Consider the following 15915-nt stretch of genomic DNA (forward strand, 5'->3'; position numbering starts at 1 on the left):
AGTGTCCTGTGTGTACCAGGAATACGTCATAGAAGGCATTACCACTCAAAGTGGACAGCACAGTGAGAGATCATGAAAGTGACTGGTGAGGTCTGGCTAGAATTGTTCGTGCAAACAGAAAAGCAACTCTGGCACAACCTGTAAAGAGTACCACTGTGGACAAATGCTATACGCGCTGTTGTTTTATGTTACAGCGCACAAAACATTATGCACTAGTCCAGAACACAGGATCTTCTTCCTGTATTTTCCTTTAATTTCTTGCTGCCACCAAGTACTGTTTTCATTTTTTTTATCATGTAGGGCTGCACGAGATTGAAAAAAAAATAACCCTGCAAATGTTTTTTTTTCCAATGATATATATTGCGATACTAAACAATGGCCATGACGTCACCAGCCTCGCCCCCAACCGCGCACTGTCTCGCATCCGGACCGATCAAGAGCTGAGTCTATCACTCAAAACATGAGGAAAACAGCAAAACAGCAATAATTGTCACTTTAATCAGGCATTTAAATAGCTTTTTAAAAGACAAATAAAAGCGTTTTTCAGGGTTTAAAAGCGTGAATTCAGCTGTAACTGGAAATACCTGCGCAAAACTGTGCTGGACTGAGGTGCAGCTTTCACTACGTACGTTTACAAGCACGTGCCCAACCATGTGGATGGAGGCCATGCCTCCGGTTGCCTTGTGTTTACTCCTGCCCCACCTCGCGCTCCCCTTCCCCCTTGCACTTCTCTCGCAGGTAGCAGCAGCCTGTTACTCACACAGACACAGAGACAGCGCTCTTGTGTCAAGAATCAAAACATTGCAACATGACTTGTTTGATTTAATTACCTTAAGTGACATCACACGTCCTGCGATGTGACTATTTCGCACTAATTTAGGCACTACCGATGCCTAAATTATACATAGTGTAGCCCTAACTGGTATCATGACAGACTTCTTCTAACAGCCATTCAAAACAGCCATCTGCAAATGTTTAGGCTGGAAAGGGCTAGGCTATGTGTGTGTGTGTGTGTGTGTGTGTGTGTGTGTGTGTGTGTGTGTGTGTGTGTGTGTATTTGTCACTGAAACAGGTATGTAATTTAATGTGGAATTTTAATAGGAGAATCCAGATGGTATGTCTGTATAAAATATCAGAATAGATTCTAACTCAGTCTGAAGTGTATCAGTGTCTGTGAAATAGCAGAAACAGACCCAGATACAGCGGGCGTAATCATTCACCTAAGCGTGAGTTGAGTCTGAGTAGTGTGTGCAGTGTTTGGGTTAGTGTGAGTAATGTTGCGGGCAGGAGCAGGCAGTAGCCAGAGTGACTCACTGCTGGATCATGTGCTTTTCTGACTTTAAAATGAAGAACTGCACATGCTGTATCCTGCACCACTGTGTGTGAGGCTCTGCTGCAGTGTGCTGTTGGAGCTGCAGCTCGTGAGCTCCCTGCATTCATTCAAAACTAGTCTTGTAGCATCGGTATCCTACATTTTGCTTATATTTTATTTTACACTTATAATATCTGTGTGGTTTTTGTTTCAAAAACAAACTTAATTTATTTTACACAATTATTTTCTGACATCTGGTTATTCATTAAATTTGAACAGGCTGTTATTTTTTTTGCAACTGCACATTTAAGACATGAGAAATTAAGTTAAGAAATCTGTTACAGAATTGCAGAATTCACCGCAATTAAGTATGCATTTAATTCTTCTTTCATTTGTCTTATTTGATTTTTGTGAGCTGCATTTTTCTGCTTTAAAAATTATATAAATAGTATATGGTTAATATTGTTGTTATTAAAATCTCCGGCCATTTAGTCTTTGTATTGAACTGCACACTAAACCACATATAAAAACTAAGATAATAAATAATCACTACTAGTAGTTTTGAAATAGCTTTTTTTCTTTTAAAAGGGAGACAAAAAACAACTTGATATAATATAATAATAATTCATAAATAAGCTGTTCAATTAATTTAATGGTTTCATTTTTCAAATTTTGCAAATTTAATGAAAACCTGTGAAATGTTTCTTTTTATTTTTGTTTCTGACAAAAAAAAACATTTTAGTGCATTCATATCTTCTACTACTCTTAATAACAATAGTAATACAGATATAATATGTGGTATATATTTCTAGAAGTTATTAGGCTGTTACTGTGTAATTGCAATTGTATATAAGGTGTTTACTGTGGGTTTGTTCTGTGGTTTATTTAGTGTGGAATAGTGTCTCAGTTGGTTGCTAGTATGTTGCCAAAAGGTTACTATGGTACACAGTGTGGTTGGTGTGGTGTGGTGTGTTTGTATGTTTGTGACATACAAACATTTGTAATCCCTTCATTCTTAAAGGAAAAAAAAAATCAGTAAAAACTTCATTAAAGGGCATCGAGTGGTCCAGCTGGCTAAGCACTGCCACAATGATTGGGATATCTCTGCTTCGAATCCCAGTCATGCAGCTTTCAGTCAGCTGTCGAAGCCCTGAGAGAGCACAATTGGCCTAGCTCTCTCCGGGTGGGTAGATAGCGCTCTCTCCCCACATCACTCCAAAGGGTGATGTTGATGAACACAAGGCGTCTGTGAGCTGATATATATCGTAACCAAGTTGCTGCACTTTCCTCTGAGAGCGCTGTGATACTACTCAGCATTGCTGTATGAGCTCATGTGTCGGAGGAGGCATGTGCTAGTCTTCATCCTACTTGTGTTGTGGCAGCACTTAAATTGGGTAGAAAGTTAAAATAAATCTTAATTTAAAAATCTGTTGTTTTGAGGAAACTCTAGTTTGATAAATATAACATAAATCTTTTTGTACAGTCAAACCCGATAATTGTTGATATCCTAAAATATTATATGCTTTGCAATACATTACCATAATAAAAAAACAGTTATATAAAAAAACTTGTCTATTTATCATTTTGAGAGTACTATTTCTTATTTTGATCATTACTGTGTGTGTGTGTGTGTGTGTGTGTGTGTGTTTATAAGGGAAAAATGACTCATTCACTAAGGAAACTGTGTGCTGTCTTTATTTGTCAAGGCAGCTTTGGGTCAGGATCAGTAGTTAATGTTTAACGCCAAACTCGGAAAAACAACTGTAGAGAAAAATACAGGTAAACACACTTTTACTCAACTAAACACACACACACACACACACACACACACACATATACACCAGTGCCAGGTGGAAGAGGGTTTGCCTCTACACTACAGGATTGATGATCTGTTATCTCTTTTTATCTTGACCTATTTTATGCTGTTAATTACATCTTGATCATGCAGAGTATTTGGTTGTGGAGTTTGATGTGTATTTGGCTGTGTGTGTGTGTGTGTGTGTGTGTGGCGAAGTGTTGAAATTCGATACCAAAAAAGGTACCAAATGAAATGTCTCAGTAATACAGAGTACGGAAAGATCTAAATACAATTTGGTGCCTGTTTTCGATACTTTGCATGAAACACACAGACGCATGAAATGCGGAAAGAGGGCACAACATGGTTAAAACGTTTATAAAACGCTTATTTGTAGTTTAAGAAGTTAAATAGTATTGCTGTTATTTTTGTTTCTTAATAAAGCGCCACAAATAAACATGCTTATTGATTTTCTTATAACAAGATCCAAAAGTATGGTATCCTCTTATGATGATGAGAATGATCATAAGATGATCATGTCATGATGACTCATGTCAGCTGTTAAGTAAATACATTTTGTGATAATAATTAGCATCTTTTGTATTTTTTTGGTTAGAGTTTAGAAACGGTACCAAAAAAAGTATTGTTTGGATATCAGTAATGAATTCAAAGTATCGAACCGGTACTGTGTTGAACATTTTTAAATGGTACCCAGCCCTATGTGTGTTTTTCAGCTTATATTTAGCTTAGTGTTATATGGTCAGTGAGTGTTCTGAGTGGTTTGGCTCTGCATTCACTGGTTAAAAATGAGTTCCTGTGGCTTTAAGAGTGCTGATCTAAAACTGCAGTTATGCAGAAGCTGTATGTCTTCGGAGAGGTGCTGAGCCAGAGAGACAATAAGAACAAGCATTCAGAAGTCAGAGGAGTGTAGAAACATGCTCACTGTGTTGTGGGCACTAAAAATAAAGTAGTGCTGTGGGTTTGCTTGATTTACATAATTTCTACATGACAAAATATATCTCAACAGCACACTTACTCTCAGAGATTGGAAATGATGCACTCATGAATCAGGTAAATTCATTCTTTTTCAGAGCAGAATTTAGTACTGCTGCAGCAAAAGCACAGCATGTGTTTTGAGTGTATGATAACCAGGATAGCACTAAAGACATGGCAGATGCCATAATGCGTGTAAGTGTGTGTTTTATGTTAACGCTGAGACCAAATCCCAGTTTAGAAAAAAAGCACATTTATTGGGGATGCTCTAAACAAACAATAAAAACTTTATATATTGATAATAGTAATATTCTTAGAAAAGCAGACTGTTTAGGATTTGTTTACATGTTTACTTTATCTACTTGTAATTGCTATATAATAGATTTACCACACTTTAGTTTTGTTGTTATATTACTTTATATTATTAATTAATCTACCCATAAACCTACTAACTCCAACTCAAAACTAAACCTATCCTAACCTATTCTTAAAGCTAAACTTAACCTAACTTAACTATAAACCTAATAACACTAAAACCAAAGGTTAACCTAACCTTAGCTGTATACTTTTAATCTTATATTAAAGCTAAACCTAACCTTATCTCAAAGCTAAACTTAACCTAACCTAACTATAAACCTAATAAAAATTACCCAAAGGTTAACCTAACCTAGATCTAAATCTATAAATCTTATCTCAAAACTAAACCTAACCTTATCTTAAAGCTTGACTTAACATAACCTATCTATAAATCTAACAACACTAATTCAAAGGTTAACCTAACCTAGATCTAAATCCATTAATCTTATATCAAAGCTAAACCTAACCTTATCTCAAAACTTGATCTAACCTAACAATAAACCTACTAAATTTGTCTTAAACCTAAAAGTAATCTAAATATAAACCTTATAACCCCAACTCAAAGCTAAACTTGACCTTATCTCAAAGCTAAACTTAATCTAACTTAACAATAAACCTACTAATCTCAAAGGTACACCTAACCTAATATTTACTTATCTCAAAGCTAAACTTAACCTAACCTATCTATAAACCTGATAACAATAACCCAAAGGTTAACCTAACATAGATCTAAACCTATTAATCTTATCTCAAAGCTAAAGCTAACCTTATCTCAAAACTTGATCTGACCATACAATAAATATAAATAATATTAATCTAAATATAAACCTAATAACCCCAACTTAAAGCTAAACTTGACCTTATCTTAAAACTTAACTTAATCTAACCAAACAATAAACTTACTAACCCTATCTCAAAGCTACACCTAACCTAAAATAAACTTATCTCAAAGCTACACCTAACCTAATATTAACTTATCTCAAAGCTACACTGAACCTTGTCTGCATATAAACCTACTAACCCTATCTCAAAGCTTAACGTAATCTAACCATAAACCTACTAACCCTAACTCAAATCTAAACCTAACCATAAACATAAGACTACAAGATTACTAACCTAACCTTAAAGCTCTCTTTCTGCTAAAATCCACTTTTTCTTCTTTGTGAAATACTGTAGGTCTCTTTGAGTTGTATATGGATGCTGCATATGAAACTGTTTCTCAGCCTCCACTGTCTGCAGTAGCTAGTAAAAGAAAATCCTCAGAAATACGAGTTGATCAGAGAGATGTAAAATGTCGACCAGTGACTTCATGGCATCGCCCACCTCGGCTCAAAAACGCCCAAAGGCGGAGTTTACAGCTTTTGTTTACAGAGCTAGTTTGTGTTAGCTTTCTTGTGTAAGCAACTATAGGTTTAAATTGTATCTCCGGTTAATTCCTGTTTTACCGAGACCATAAATAAACACTAGAGAAGCACAGGTTGACAAGGTAGCACAACTCGACAGAACACTACTTAAAGCGGGTGCCGACTTTTATTCCAATCTTTAACTTCAGTATCCAAAAAAACTTTTTTAACAACTGCCCATTTAGAAGTGAGGAATATGAACATTGTGTAGTTTGGTGATGTAGTTCATGCAGTCTGTAAACACTCAACTACAGCACTACTGATTTAAGCCATATCTACGTTCAGTCTGTAATTTTAAAGAAGCCGTTCATTCAGAAATGCTTTTTAATATCAAGGTATCTGTCATGCACAAATATACATTTTCATAAAGTGATACTCAGCCCTGCGTGTGTGTGTGTGTGAGAGAGGGAGAGAGAGAGAGAGTATAGTCATATCTCTGGGTAGAGCTTTGTATCCTGAAGCTCCATTGGAATCCGCTCTCACCTTCATGGCTTTTGATTGGCTGCTGCTTCGTACACACACTTTGTCTCCTCCCCCTCCTCTCTGTGAGTGGAGGAAAGAGAGAGTGTAGAGGAGAGCGAGGCTCAGACAGCAGCACACACTCTCTCACACGCACTCTCTCACACGCACTCGCTCTGTCTGCATCCTCTCCATCGCATCATCAGTCTGAAGCTACCGACGAACACCTGGATGAGGGAGTCTAGTGTTAGAGGCATTTTGGAGGCACCTGTAGATGACCACAGCATTTGCTCACACACACACACACCTCTGCATCCATTCTGAGACACCTGTCTCCTCCTCTATCAGATAAACACATGCGTGGAAGGATTTCAGAATCAGCTGTAGAGGCGTTTAACTGCTGAACCGAACAAACGCAGAACCTTCACTCCCTGCACAGCTGTGTGTGTGTGCAGTTCCTGCGCTTGCGGGTGTGTGTAAGGGTCACTAGGATGGGTAGGCAGGGTCATGATGTCAGCGCAGCGCCCCCCGGCATGCGCATGCAGCGCTCCCAGAGCAAACTCAGCCTGTCTGCCTCCTTCGAGGCTCTGGCCGTCTACTTCCCCTGCATGAACTCGTTCGATGAAGCCAGCGGAGGTAAGAACACACATATACTGAACCGTCTAAATGCAGGATCTTAAAAAAAAAAAACAAAGTGCATAATGTTAGAATTAAAATCTATAGCAAGAACTGCAAGAAAATACAACTAATGTTAAAAATAATACCTTATTCTAGAACTGACAGCTAATATTAGAACTTAGAACTAAATTAGAAACTGAAAACTAATTCTAGAACAGAAAATTATTGCTAAATCTAACACATAAATGTAGAACTGAAAACTAATCCTAAAACTGAAAACTAAGGTTAAAACTGAAAATAAACTCCAGATCTGACAGCTAATATTAGAACTTTGACCTAAATTTAAAACTGAAAACTAATCGTGGAACTGAAACCCAATGCTAAATCTAAAACCTAACTCTAGAAATAAAACTAATTAACATTAATACCATACTTTAGAACTGACAGCTAATATTAGAACTAACACCTAACAAAACTGAAAACTAATTCTAGAACAGAAAACTATTGCAAAATCTGACACATAAATCTAGAACTGAAAGCTAATCCTAGAATAGAACATTAATGCTAAATCTGACATATAACTCTAGAACTGAAAACTAATCCTAGAACCTAAAACTAATGTTAAAACTGACACATAACTCCAGAACTGATAGATAATATTAGAACTAAATTAAAAACTGAAAACTAATTCTAGAACAGAAAACTATTGCAAAATCTGACACATAAGTCTAGAACTGAAAACTAATCCTAAAACTGAAAACTAATCCTAGAACTAAAAAATACTAATGCTACAACTGACACCTAATTCTAGAACTGACAGCGAATATTAGAACTAACACCTATACCAAAAACTGCAAACTAATTCTATATGAAAATTAATGCTAAATCTGACACATAACTCTAGAACTGAAAACTAATCCTACAATTGATGTTAAAAACTGACACATAAACTCCAGATCTGACAGCTAATATTATAACTTAGACCTAAATTAAAAACTGAAAACTAATCTTAGAACTGAAAACCAATGCTAAATCTAAAACATAACTCTTGAACTGAAAACTAATCCTAGAACTGAAAATGAATGCTAAATCTTACACGTAAGTCTGTTAAAGAAACTAATCCTAGAATTAATTCTAGTACTGACAGCGAATATTAGAACTAACACCTATTTCAAAAACACTCATCTCAAAAACAGAAAATTAATCCTAGAACTAGAAACTAATTCTAAAACTAACATCTGACTGTATAACTTAAAACTAATCCTAAACTAGGAATTAAGCATAGGCTTGGACTGCACAGCATTTTGAATGGAGATGTTCCTGTCCAAGAAAATGAGCCTATAACTGAAAACGTATGATAGGACTAACACCTAACTCTAGAATTGAAAACTTTAACCAAGAACTTAAAATCAATGCTAGATCTAATTTAGCTTCTGAAGACGAATGCTAGAAGTATTAGATTGTAACTCTAAGGGTAAACTTTAGGGGTGGTTTCCCAGACAGGGATTTAAGGAAAATACAATATGAATATAATATACAGCTAGTCATAATCCCTGTCTTGGTAACTGACCCTAAATCTAATGGTAGTATACTACTAGAACTACTATTTGTAACTGTTGTGCTGTTGTGTCTCCTAAATAAGGACTTTACTCAGTAAAGAAAACACGTTAATTTAAAAGCTAGGTGGCCCACAAAATTTCAGACAGCTGTGCTTGTAAGAGTGTGTTTGTGGCGTTGAGATGCTAATTTAATTTAGTGCAGTTTGATGTGTGGAGTTTATATGGTGTTGTGTGGTATAAAGCTACATTAGCCTTGTGTAAAAATGAAGAAGCAGAGCAACAGACTGCAACACAGCCACCACTAGTTACCTACATAACTAAATCTTCAAACACTTGTTATAAACCATGTGGAGCTCTGGTTTGTGGTTTGTGGTTTTTAACGGTGTATGATTCACTGTGCTCTATAAACATGGACTAAAGTAGAGGCAAATGAAAAAGCAGACTGTGATACTGTGCAAGTATTTTGTGAATGGGAGAGTTTGATATTTGGCTAAATGTGAGAGACGTGTATGTCTCTCACAAATAACGGCAAACACTAGAAGTTACACAGTGTGTGGTTCAAGTCAAATCAGTGATGGAGTGCTAAAGAGTCACACATGGACAATGTGTAGCAGAATGCTGTGCATGCTGAAACACTGCGCTCTATTGGCTAAAACGAGTCAATGCAACCAGTTATTTACTGTTGAAAATTTAAATTGGAAAGGACTTTACATGATGTGATTATAAGATGCACAATTATATGTTATGTGTGAACAATAAATAACTAAAGTCATAATAATGAACAGTACAAAATCAGAACACACTGTATTATACTGGCCATTATATCCAGTCTTCAATCTTATTTGTTCAGTGGGTGTTTAATGATTCAGTTTTCATGCACTAAATAAATAAATAGTATTTTTTTATACTGTATATTAAAGTAGCATTTGTAATATTTGTGCCATGCTTAGAAAAAAAAACATTTTCAAATGATCAATTAATTTATTTATTGAAGGTATAAGGTGCATCCGAAGCAGTTGGTCCTGTTTAAAAGTAACTGCCCCATTTAAGAGTGAGGCACAATTCATCCACAATCTCAGATAATAAGCAATTTGTTTGCAGTTTAAGCTGCTAAAGCATTTTATTTATTTTACTGTACCGTTTCTTATTTATACCATACCAGTTAGCATAATGCTAACCTCACACCTAAATCACAAAACACTTTTTCTTATCTTTTTCTTATTTTCATTACGTTTTTCACCCCCTATTTTGCTATGATATTTATCCCACCCAATTAGCTGTAGTTGTAGCTGTAGCTTCACCAGGAGGGTGAAGACTAGCACATGCCTCCTCTGATACATCTGAAGTCAGCCACCGCCTCTTTTTGAACTGCTGCTGCTGATGCAGCATTGCCAAGCGCAGCGACTCGGTTCCGATACATCAGCTCACAGACGCCCTGTGCTGATCGACATCATCCTAGGAGTGATGAGGGGAAACAGTGCCATCTACCCACCCAGAAAAGGCAAAGCCAATTGTGCTCCCTCAGGGTTTCTGAAACTTTGTATCTTTTAATAATACATATTTTTTAAATAACTCCTTTGTGTTTGGTCATGTTCAGAAACCATTTTAGTGTGACAAATATGCAAAGACAGAGGAAACCAGGAGAGAATCCAGTGGTTCTGTATTAGAAAATGCTAAGAAAAAGGGTGACTCAGGGTGCTAACATATCTTTGTTGATCTTACGGTTTAAAGTGCTATCCATTGTCTCTTTACATGTTTAAAATAGCTTTTGTGTTTAACACACTCTCTCTTTGTTTTCTCTCTCTCTCTCTTTTTTACAGAGGAAGGAAAGAAGAAGAAGCCGGTGCGTCTGGCCATCCAGAGGAGCGTAGAGACGGGTCTGGCCATTGAGATGAAGAGCAGGATGACGAGGCAGCCCAGCAGAGAGGTGGCTGAGGAAGGAGAGAAGCCCAAGCCTGGAAAGTAAGCATCAGATTCCTCTTCGTTTACTGGGTTTGAAAAACATACTATAGATTTCTCTGAACACATTATATCAGTTACACTGGCATGCCATCTGTCATGGGATGGGAACTAGTATTGTGTCCCATGATACATAGTCTTGATGCACGCGTGACGCTGTGGGTGAAAATGGTTTTGGTTTGTCCCATGTAGCTTGTTTTAACGCGGTTATCACGCAGACTACAATCCAATATACTCACCTCTGCACCGCGAAACATCTAGTGCTGTGGTTAGCAATGCTAATGCTAATACTGCTTCAGCCTTTAACTGAAACTCCTTTATAACGTTACAATTCAGCGAAGTGGCTTTACTGCTCCTTACCACCTGACTGGTAAAATTCATACATTATAAAGTGCGCTGTTGATTTTTGGGAAAACTAAAGGGTTTTAAATTCATTTTATAATGCGAAAAATACAGTTTTGGCCTTAAAACAAAATGCCTAAAGGTGGAAAACATAGCTGATTTGCCAAAAATATGATATGACCAGCAAAACACTAGTTAATAAGAACAGCCAGATTTCCATCCTACAGGTGCATTACATTTAAGAGAAGGCCTGAAAAAAGCCCTGTAGAAAACGATTAGGTCTGTTATTCTGAAAAAGCATAGAGACATATGTACACTAATGAAGCGGCTCAGGAAATGACTATTAATCAGATTAGCATCTAATATCACCACTATGTTTTACTTTAATACAATCAGCCAGCCCATTGCAAACTGCTGTAATCTATCATTTAACATTAAATCAGTGTATAAAATAGTTTTATTAATTTAGTATGCCAAGTGTGTGGATGAACACCAAGCTAATTGACGCCTATACGTGTTGTAGTGTAGCTCATATGCATACCATAAAAAAGAGGCTGAGTCTTGTTTACTTTTAGGCCTTTTTAAAAAATTTTTAAACTTTCATATAGATTATGACATCCACTAATGTTTTATTATTATTTGTTATATCTAAATGAATAAATGCATCCATCCTTATAAGAGCATAACTGTGATCAGAAACATCATAAAAATTATGTTGACTTCAGAACCCCCTTTTGAAAATTCTTAGTTCAGTATTAGTGTATGAGGCCCACTGTAACTACTGCTTGTTTAGACCTAATATTATTCCCCCCTCTGTTTTCTCCATAGTCTCATCTTCCCTGGTGTAAAGATCTCTAAAGACAGCCAGTTCACAGAGTTTTTGGACGGTTTAGGCCCCGCCCAGCTTGCCGGGAGACAGACGTTGGCCACACCTCCAATGGGTAAAGCATCATTCCCTTCACTCTTTTTCATAGCTTAGTTCAGCTCTTCAGACTGAGCTCTGTGTTGAGATTTAGCTGTGTATTTCTGTTGACAGGAGACATTCAGATCGGCATGGTGCACAGGAAAGAGCGGCTGGACGTGGAGGTGATCCGAGCCAGAGGACTGGTCGGCAAACCTGGAAACAAGCAGACGCCAGGTGATCCTTCACGTGCTCCTCTAACTGAGAAAATTCAGAACATGCCCAAATACCCAAAGCCAAATTTTAGTTTTTCTGTACTAGTAATGGCACCACATTCATTTAATAACACACAATTTACAGACAGAAAAGCATGCCTGGTTTATTTGTCTGAATTGTCTGGGATTAAAATACTGTTATCATTTTTTGTAGCACCCTATGTTAAAGTCTACTTACTGGACAACGGAAAATGTATCAACAAGAAGAAGACGCGGCTGGCGAGGAAAACGCTGGATCCTCTGTATCAGCAGCAGCTGCAGTTTGAGGAGAACCCTGAGGGAAAAGTTTTACAGGTGTGTGAATCTCTTATACTCTTAAAAGTATTAGATGGAGCACATTTATTCCATCTATCTATGATAAAATATAATATATTATTATGTCACATGGCATATCTACATCCAATAAAATGAGACTTACAAGTAGACAAATAAAAATATGTATATGTGCAGGTTAGCACGGTTAGCAGCGCTTAGTGCTAGTAAATGCTGCCCGTCAGAGCTACACTGTGGAACCCTGAGTGTTCCGGTAACCCTGGGCGCTATCAGCTAGTGGTTTGTCCCATGTAGCTTGTTTTAACACGGTCCGATATGCTCACTTCTTAATGCTAATGCTTAAAGGCTAATGCTAATACTGCTCCAGCCTCGGTTCTGGAGAAAAACTTCACTGAAACTCCTGTAGAACCCTGTACTTCATCTGAGTGGCTTTACTGCTTCTTACAATCTGACTGGTAGAATTTATACACAAGGTACATCAGATTTTAAGTGCTTATAGTGCGAAAAATACAGTTTTAATAAAGCTTTGAAATTTGCATCAACTGGTCAATTCTAAATGATAATTGTAATCAACCATAGACCTTATAATTTAATTATAATCCCTCATGAAGTTATCATAAGTTTATGGTCTGAGAACACTAATCTCTTGGGGTTAACTTTACACCTTTAACTTTACGCCTTTATTTCTGTCTCTGTTTGTCAGATAATCGTCTGGGGGGACTACGGACGCATGGACCACAAATCCTTCATGGGCGCCGCCCAGATCCTTCTAGACGATTTAGAGCTCACCAACATGGTGATCGGCTGGTACAAGCTGTTCCCTCCCACCTCGCTGGTGGACCCTACTCTGGCCCCGTTGAGCAGTAAGCCTCCAGAGGGCGCCGTGGAGAGCTCCAACGTTCGCTCGTAGCAGCACCAGACTAGCGGTCAGCAGCGGGAAAACTGAGACAGAGGGGAGGAATCAGGGCTGGACACTCCGCGCCCTGCGTCCACTGCATGCTTCATGTTGCGTCCTCTGAGCCCCGTGGGACGGGAGGCTGAGAAACAGGCCCACGTTCCTTCTGCCAAAAAGAGAAACAAGAAGAAAAAGAGACTAGAAAAAAAGGGAAGAAACACCGTATCCGTCAGTCACACGGGGATACGCTGGAGCCGAACGTCTGCACGCAAAGCGGAGGGACGGTCGGCCAGGAGGCTTGGTGGAGCTCAGAGGTGGACGACCACGTGGATGTCAAGACAGAAAAGCTACACAGGACTGATTTTTACAGACCGAGTTCAACAGAAGCCCAGTTTTTTGGGGTAAAAAGAAAAAAGAAAGGCACCACACACTTTGGTTGTTTTGTTTCTGTTTGTATTCAAAGGGATGTCAGTGTTCTTTATCCAGAGCTCTTTTTGTTTTTTTGGTACGTTTAAACCGTGCCTGCAAGCCAAGCTCTGAAAACAAGAAGACACAAACATACAAAAAAAGCCATGTGGACCACCAGCAGCTGACTGAGGTTTGCTGGCAGTCAGACATAGAGAAGTAGAGAAGCACCTGGAAGAAAAGATCACATCAACCCTGAACAAGTACTGTATTACTCAGTCAAGCCACATCAGACGAAATGATGTTCCACTTCCATCGACGACAGTATGAATATCGCCAGTTTCCCATTTTGATACAGAAAAAGAAAAAAAAAAACGAAATCTGAAAACATAACAGGACTTTTTGTGCTCCAGTATGATGCTCTTTTTGGTGATGTACTGTATGAAATTCATGAAAGAATTTTATTTATTTATTATTTTTTTGCATGGATGCAAAGTTTAGCTGTACTGAAAAAAAAAGAGATTATTTTCATCGAGGCTGCAACTTGGAAAAAAAAGGAGTTAAAAAAAAGGATCAGCCATTTTTGAAGTTTATATTATTTTTAATATAAAATTCTCTAGTGCATGGTTTTCAAGGAGAGTGAATGCAACAAACATAAAGACATGATTGTCATCCTTCAGATCATGCTTCTGTATTTTTACAGACGTCAGTCGTAGCGTGGCCTGGGGAACCTTCCCGTCTTGTGTTATGAAGAAAAAAAAGTAAAAAAATGAAAGAGACGAGTTCAGGGTCTCTAATAAACTGACGTAATCTGTTTCAGTCCGAAGACGTAAGTGAGCCTTACGTTTGTCATTTATGTGCAAATTGTACATTTTTCTCTCTCCCTCTCCCTGGTGGTGGAGAGAGACTGCCATGTTGATTGTGTCCACTGGGGGGCGATGCAGAGCTGTAGAGTATTTTATAGCTCTTTTCTCTTCAGTCTGTTCCATTACTCCACTCATCATTCATCCAGATCAGGCATGTTGAATAGAAAAGTCTGCGACATGGCTTGAGCCACACCCTCCATGTACTTCAGCATGTTTCTGATTGGACAGAGCGGTGTGGTTTGTGCGTTTTTTTTGTGTACAGTGCATGCGGACCCTCATTCTTACTGAAGTCCAGTCAGTGCGGGGCTTCATGGCCAACGGTTCAGAAATTTCAGCAAAACATTCCACCTCCTGGTTTCCTTTCAGAGAAAAAAAAAAAGAAATAAAATAAAACCAACAACAGCAAACAGAGAAACATGGGGAAACAGATCTGTTAAAAAAGAATTTTATATTTAACGGAGGGTGACTAGGAGAAAAAAAACGTAAGGTTGCAAGTATATTTTATTTTGATATTGTTATAAAGAAAGAAAAGAAAAAAAAAACAGTTCCCGTTGGACGGTGCAGTATGTGGACTCTGGAGACCCGACTTGAACTCGTCATGAGTTTTAATGCAACACACACTGGAGCGAGTCACACACTGATCTGTGGAAACGGAGAGAATTGCCACAATATGAATTTTTAATTGTTTTCTTGTTTTGAGAAAATAAAGTTCATTTACTATCTGCAGTGTCTTTATTGCCTAATGGAACAAGAGGAACGATTAGAATCATCCATCATCAGACCTACTGAGAACAGCAGCCAGTAATAAGGTGAAATTTCAATGTGATTTTGATGGGATTATTATTATCTCCCACAATGCTTTACTAATTTACAGTAAATATTGTAGTTCACTACATGAGCTGAATATGACCAGAGTGCATTGTGAGTTAATAAGCAACAGGTAGTGATTAACAGCATTTATTCAGGTTAGGAGGTGATTAAGATAAGAGTCACTGAATGCTGTGAACGCTTATGTTTCTAAACAACATAAATACAGATATTCAGATATAGACAGATATTGCTGATCATATCATTAGTTATTTTGGTCTTCAATTGAGAATCCAAAATTGGGAAATGAAAAAACAATTCTACCCGGATGTCACCATGGGAAAATCTGCACACTTTATTATCTCACTGTAGCAACAGAGCATTAATAAGCAGCAAGTTATAAATGTAGATAACTGGTGGTAATCACAGCAGCCCTGTAACAGCTCATGAGCAGAAAATGCTCTTTTGCCTCCCTCAGTGTTCTGCTCCTAAACTGCAGCCCAAGCAGTTAGAACTACATTTTCCTCGAAATACTATGACTTCAGTCTCTCGTAATATTACAACTTTAATCTCATAGTATTACGACTTTAATCTTGTAATATTAAGACTTTATTCTCAAATTTAGTGTTTTTTTGCTGCATTTTAATTTGGGTTTTTTGACCAAAGGAACATAAATACAGTCAAGTCCGGTCATGA

General features: G+C 37.6%; 1 protein-coding gene across 8 annotated transcripts in view; it reads left to right on the top strand.

Moving 5' to 3' along the window:
* The window catches only part of rims2b (regulating synaptic membrane exocytosis 2b), a 208186-nt gene extending 193054 nt beyond the window's left edge, over positions 1-15132 (top strand). For 7 of the 8 annotated variants that reach the window (XM_049476387.1, XM_049476388.1, XM_049476390.1 and 4 more), the window contains 5 exons: positions 10317-10458; positions 11626-11738; positions 11834-11935; positions 12128-12267; positions 12950-15132. In XM_049476387.1, coding sequence (XP_049332344.1) covers positions 10317-10458; positions 11626-11738; positions 11834-11935; positions 12128-12267; positions 12950-13156 — 704 coding nt within the window. In that variant the 3' untranslated portion in view covers positions 13157-15132. Of the gene's footprint in view, positions 1-6451; positions 6956-10316; positions 10459-11625; positions 11739-11833; positions 11936-12127; positions 12268-12949 lie in introns of those variants that run through there. The other variant, XM_049476394.1, reaches the window with a different exon arrangement.
* Positions 15133-15915: the final 783 nt, after the last annotated feature.

The sequence above is a fragment of the Astyanax mexicanus genome, chromosome 3, assembly GCF_023375975.1.
Source record: "Astyanax mexicanus isolate ESR-SI-001 chromosome 3, AstMex3_surface, whole genome shotgun sequence".
NCBI lineage: Eukaryota > Metazoa > Chordata > Actinopteri > Characiformes > Acestrorhamphidae > Astyanax > Astyanax mexicanus.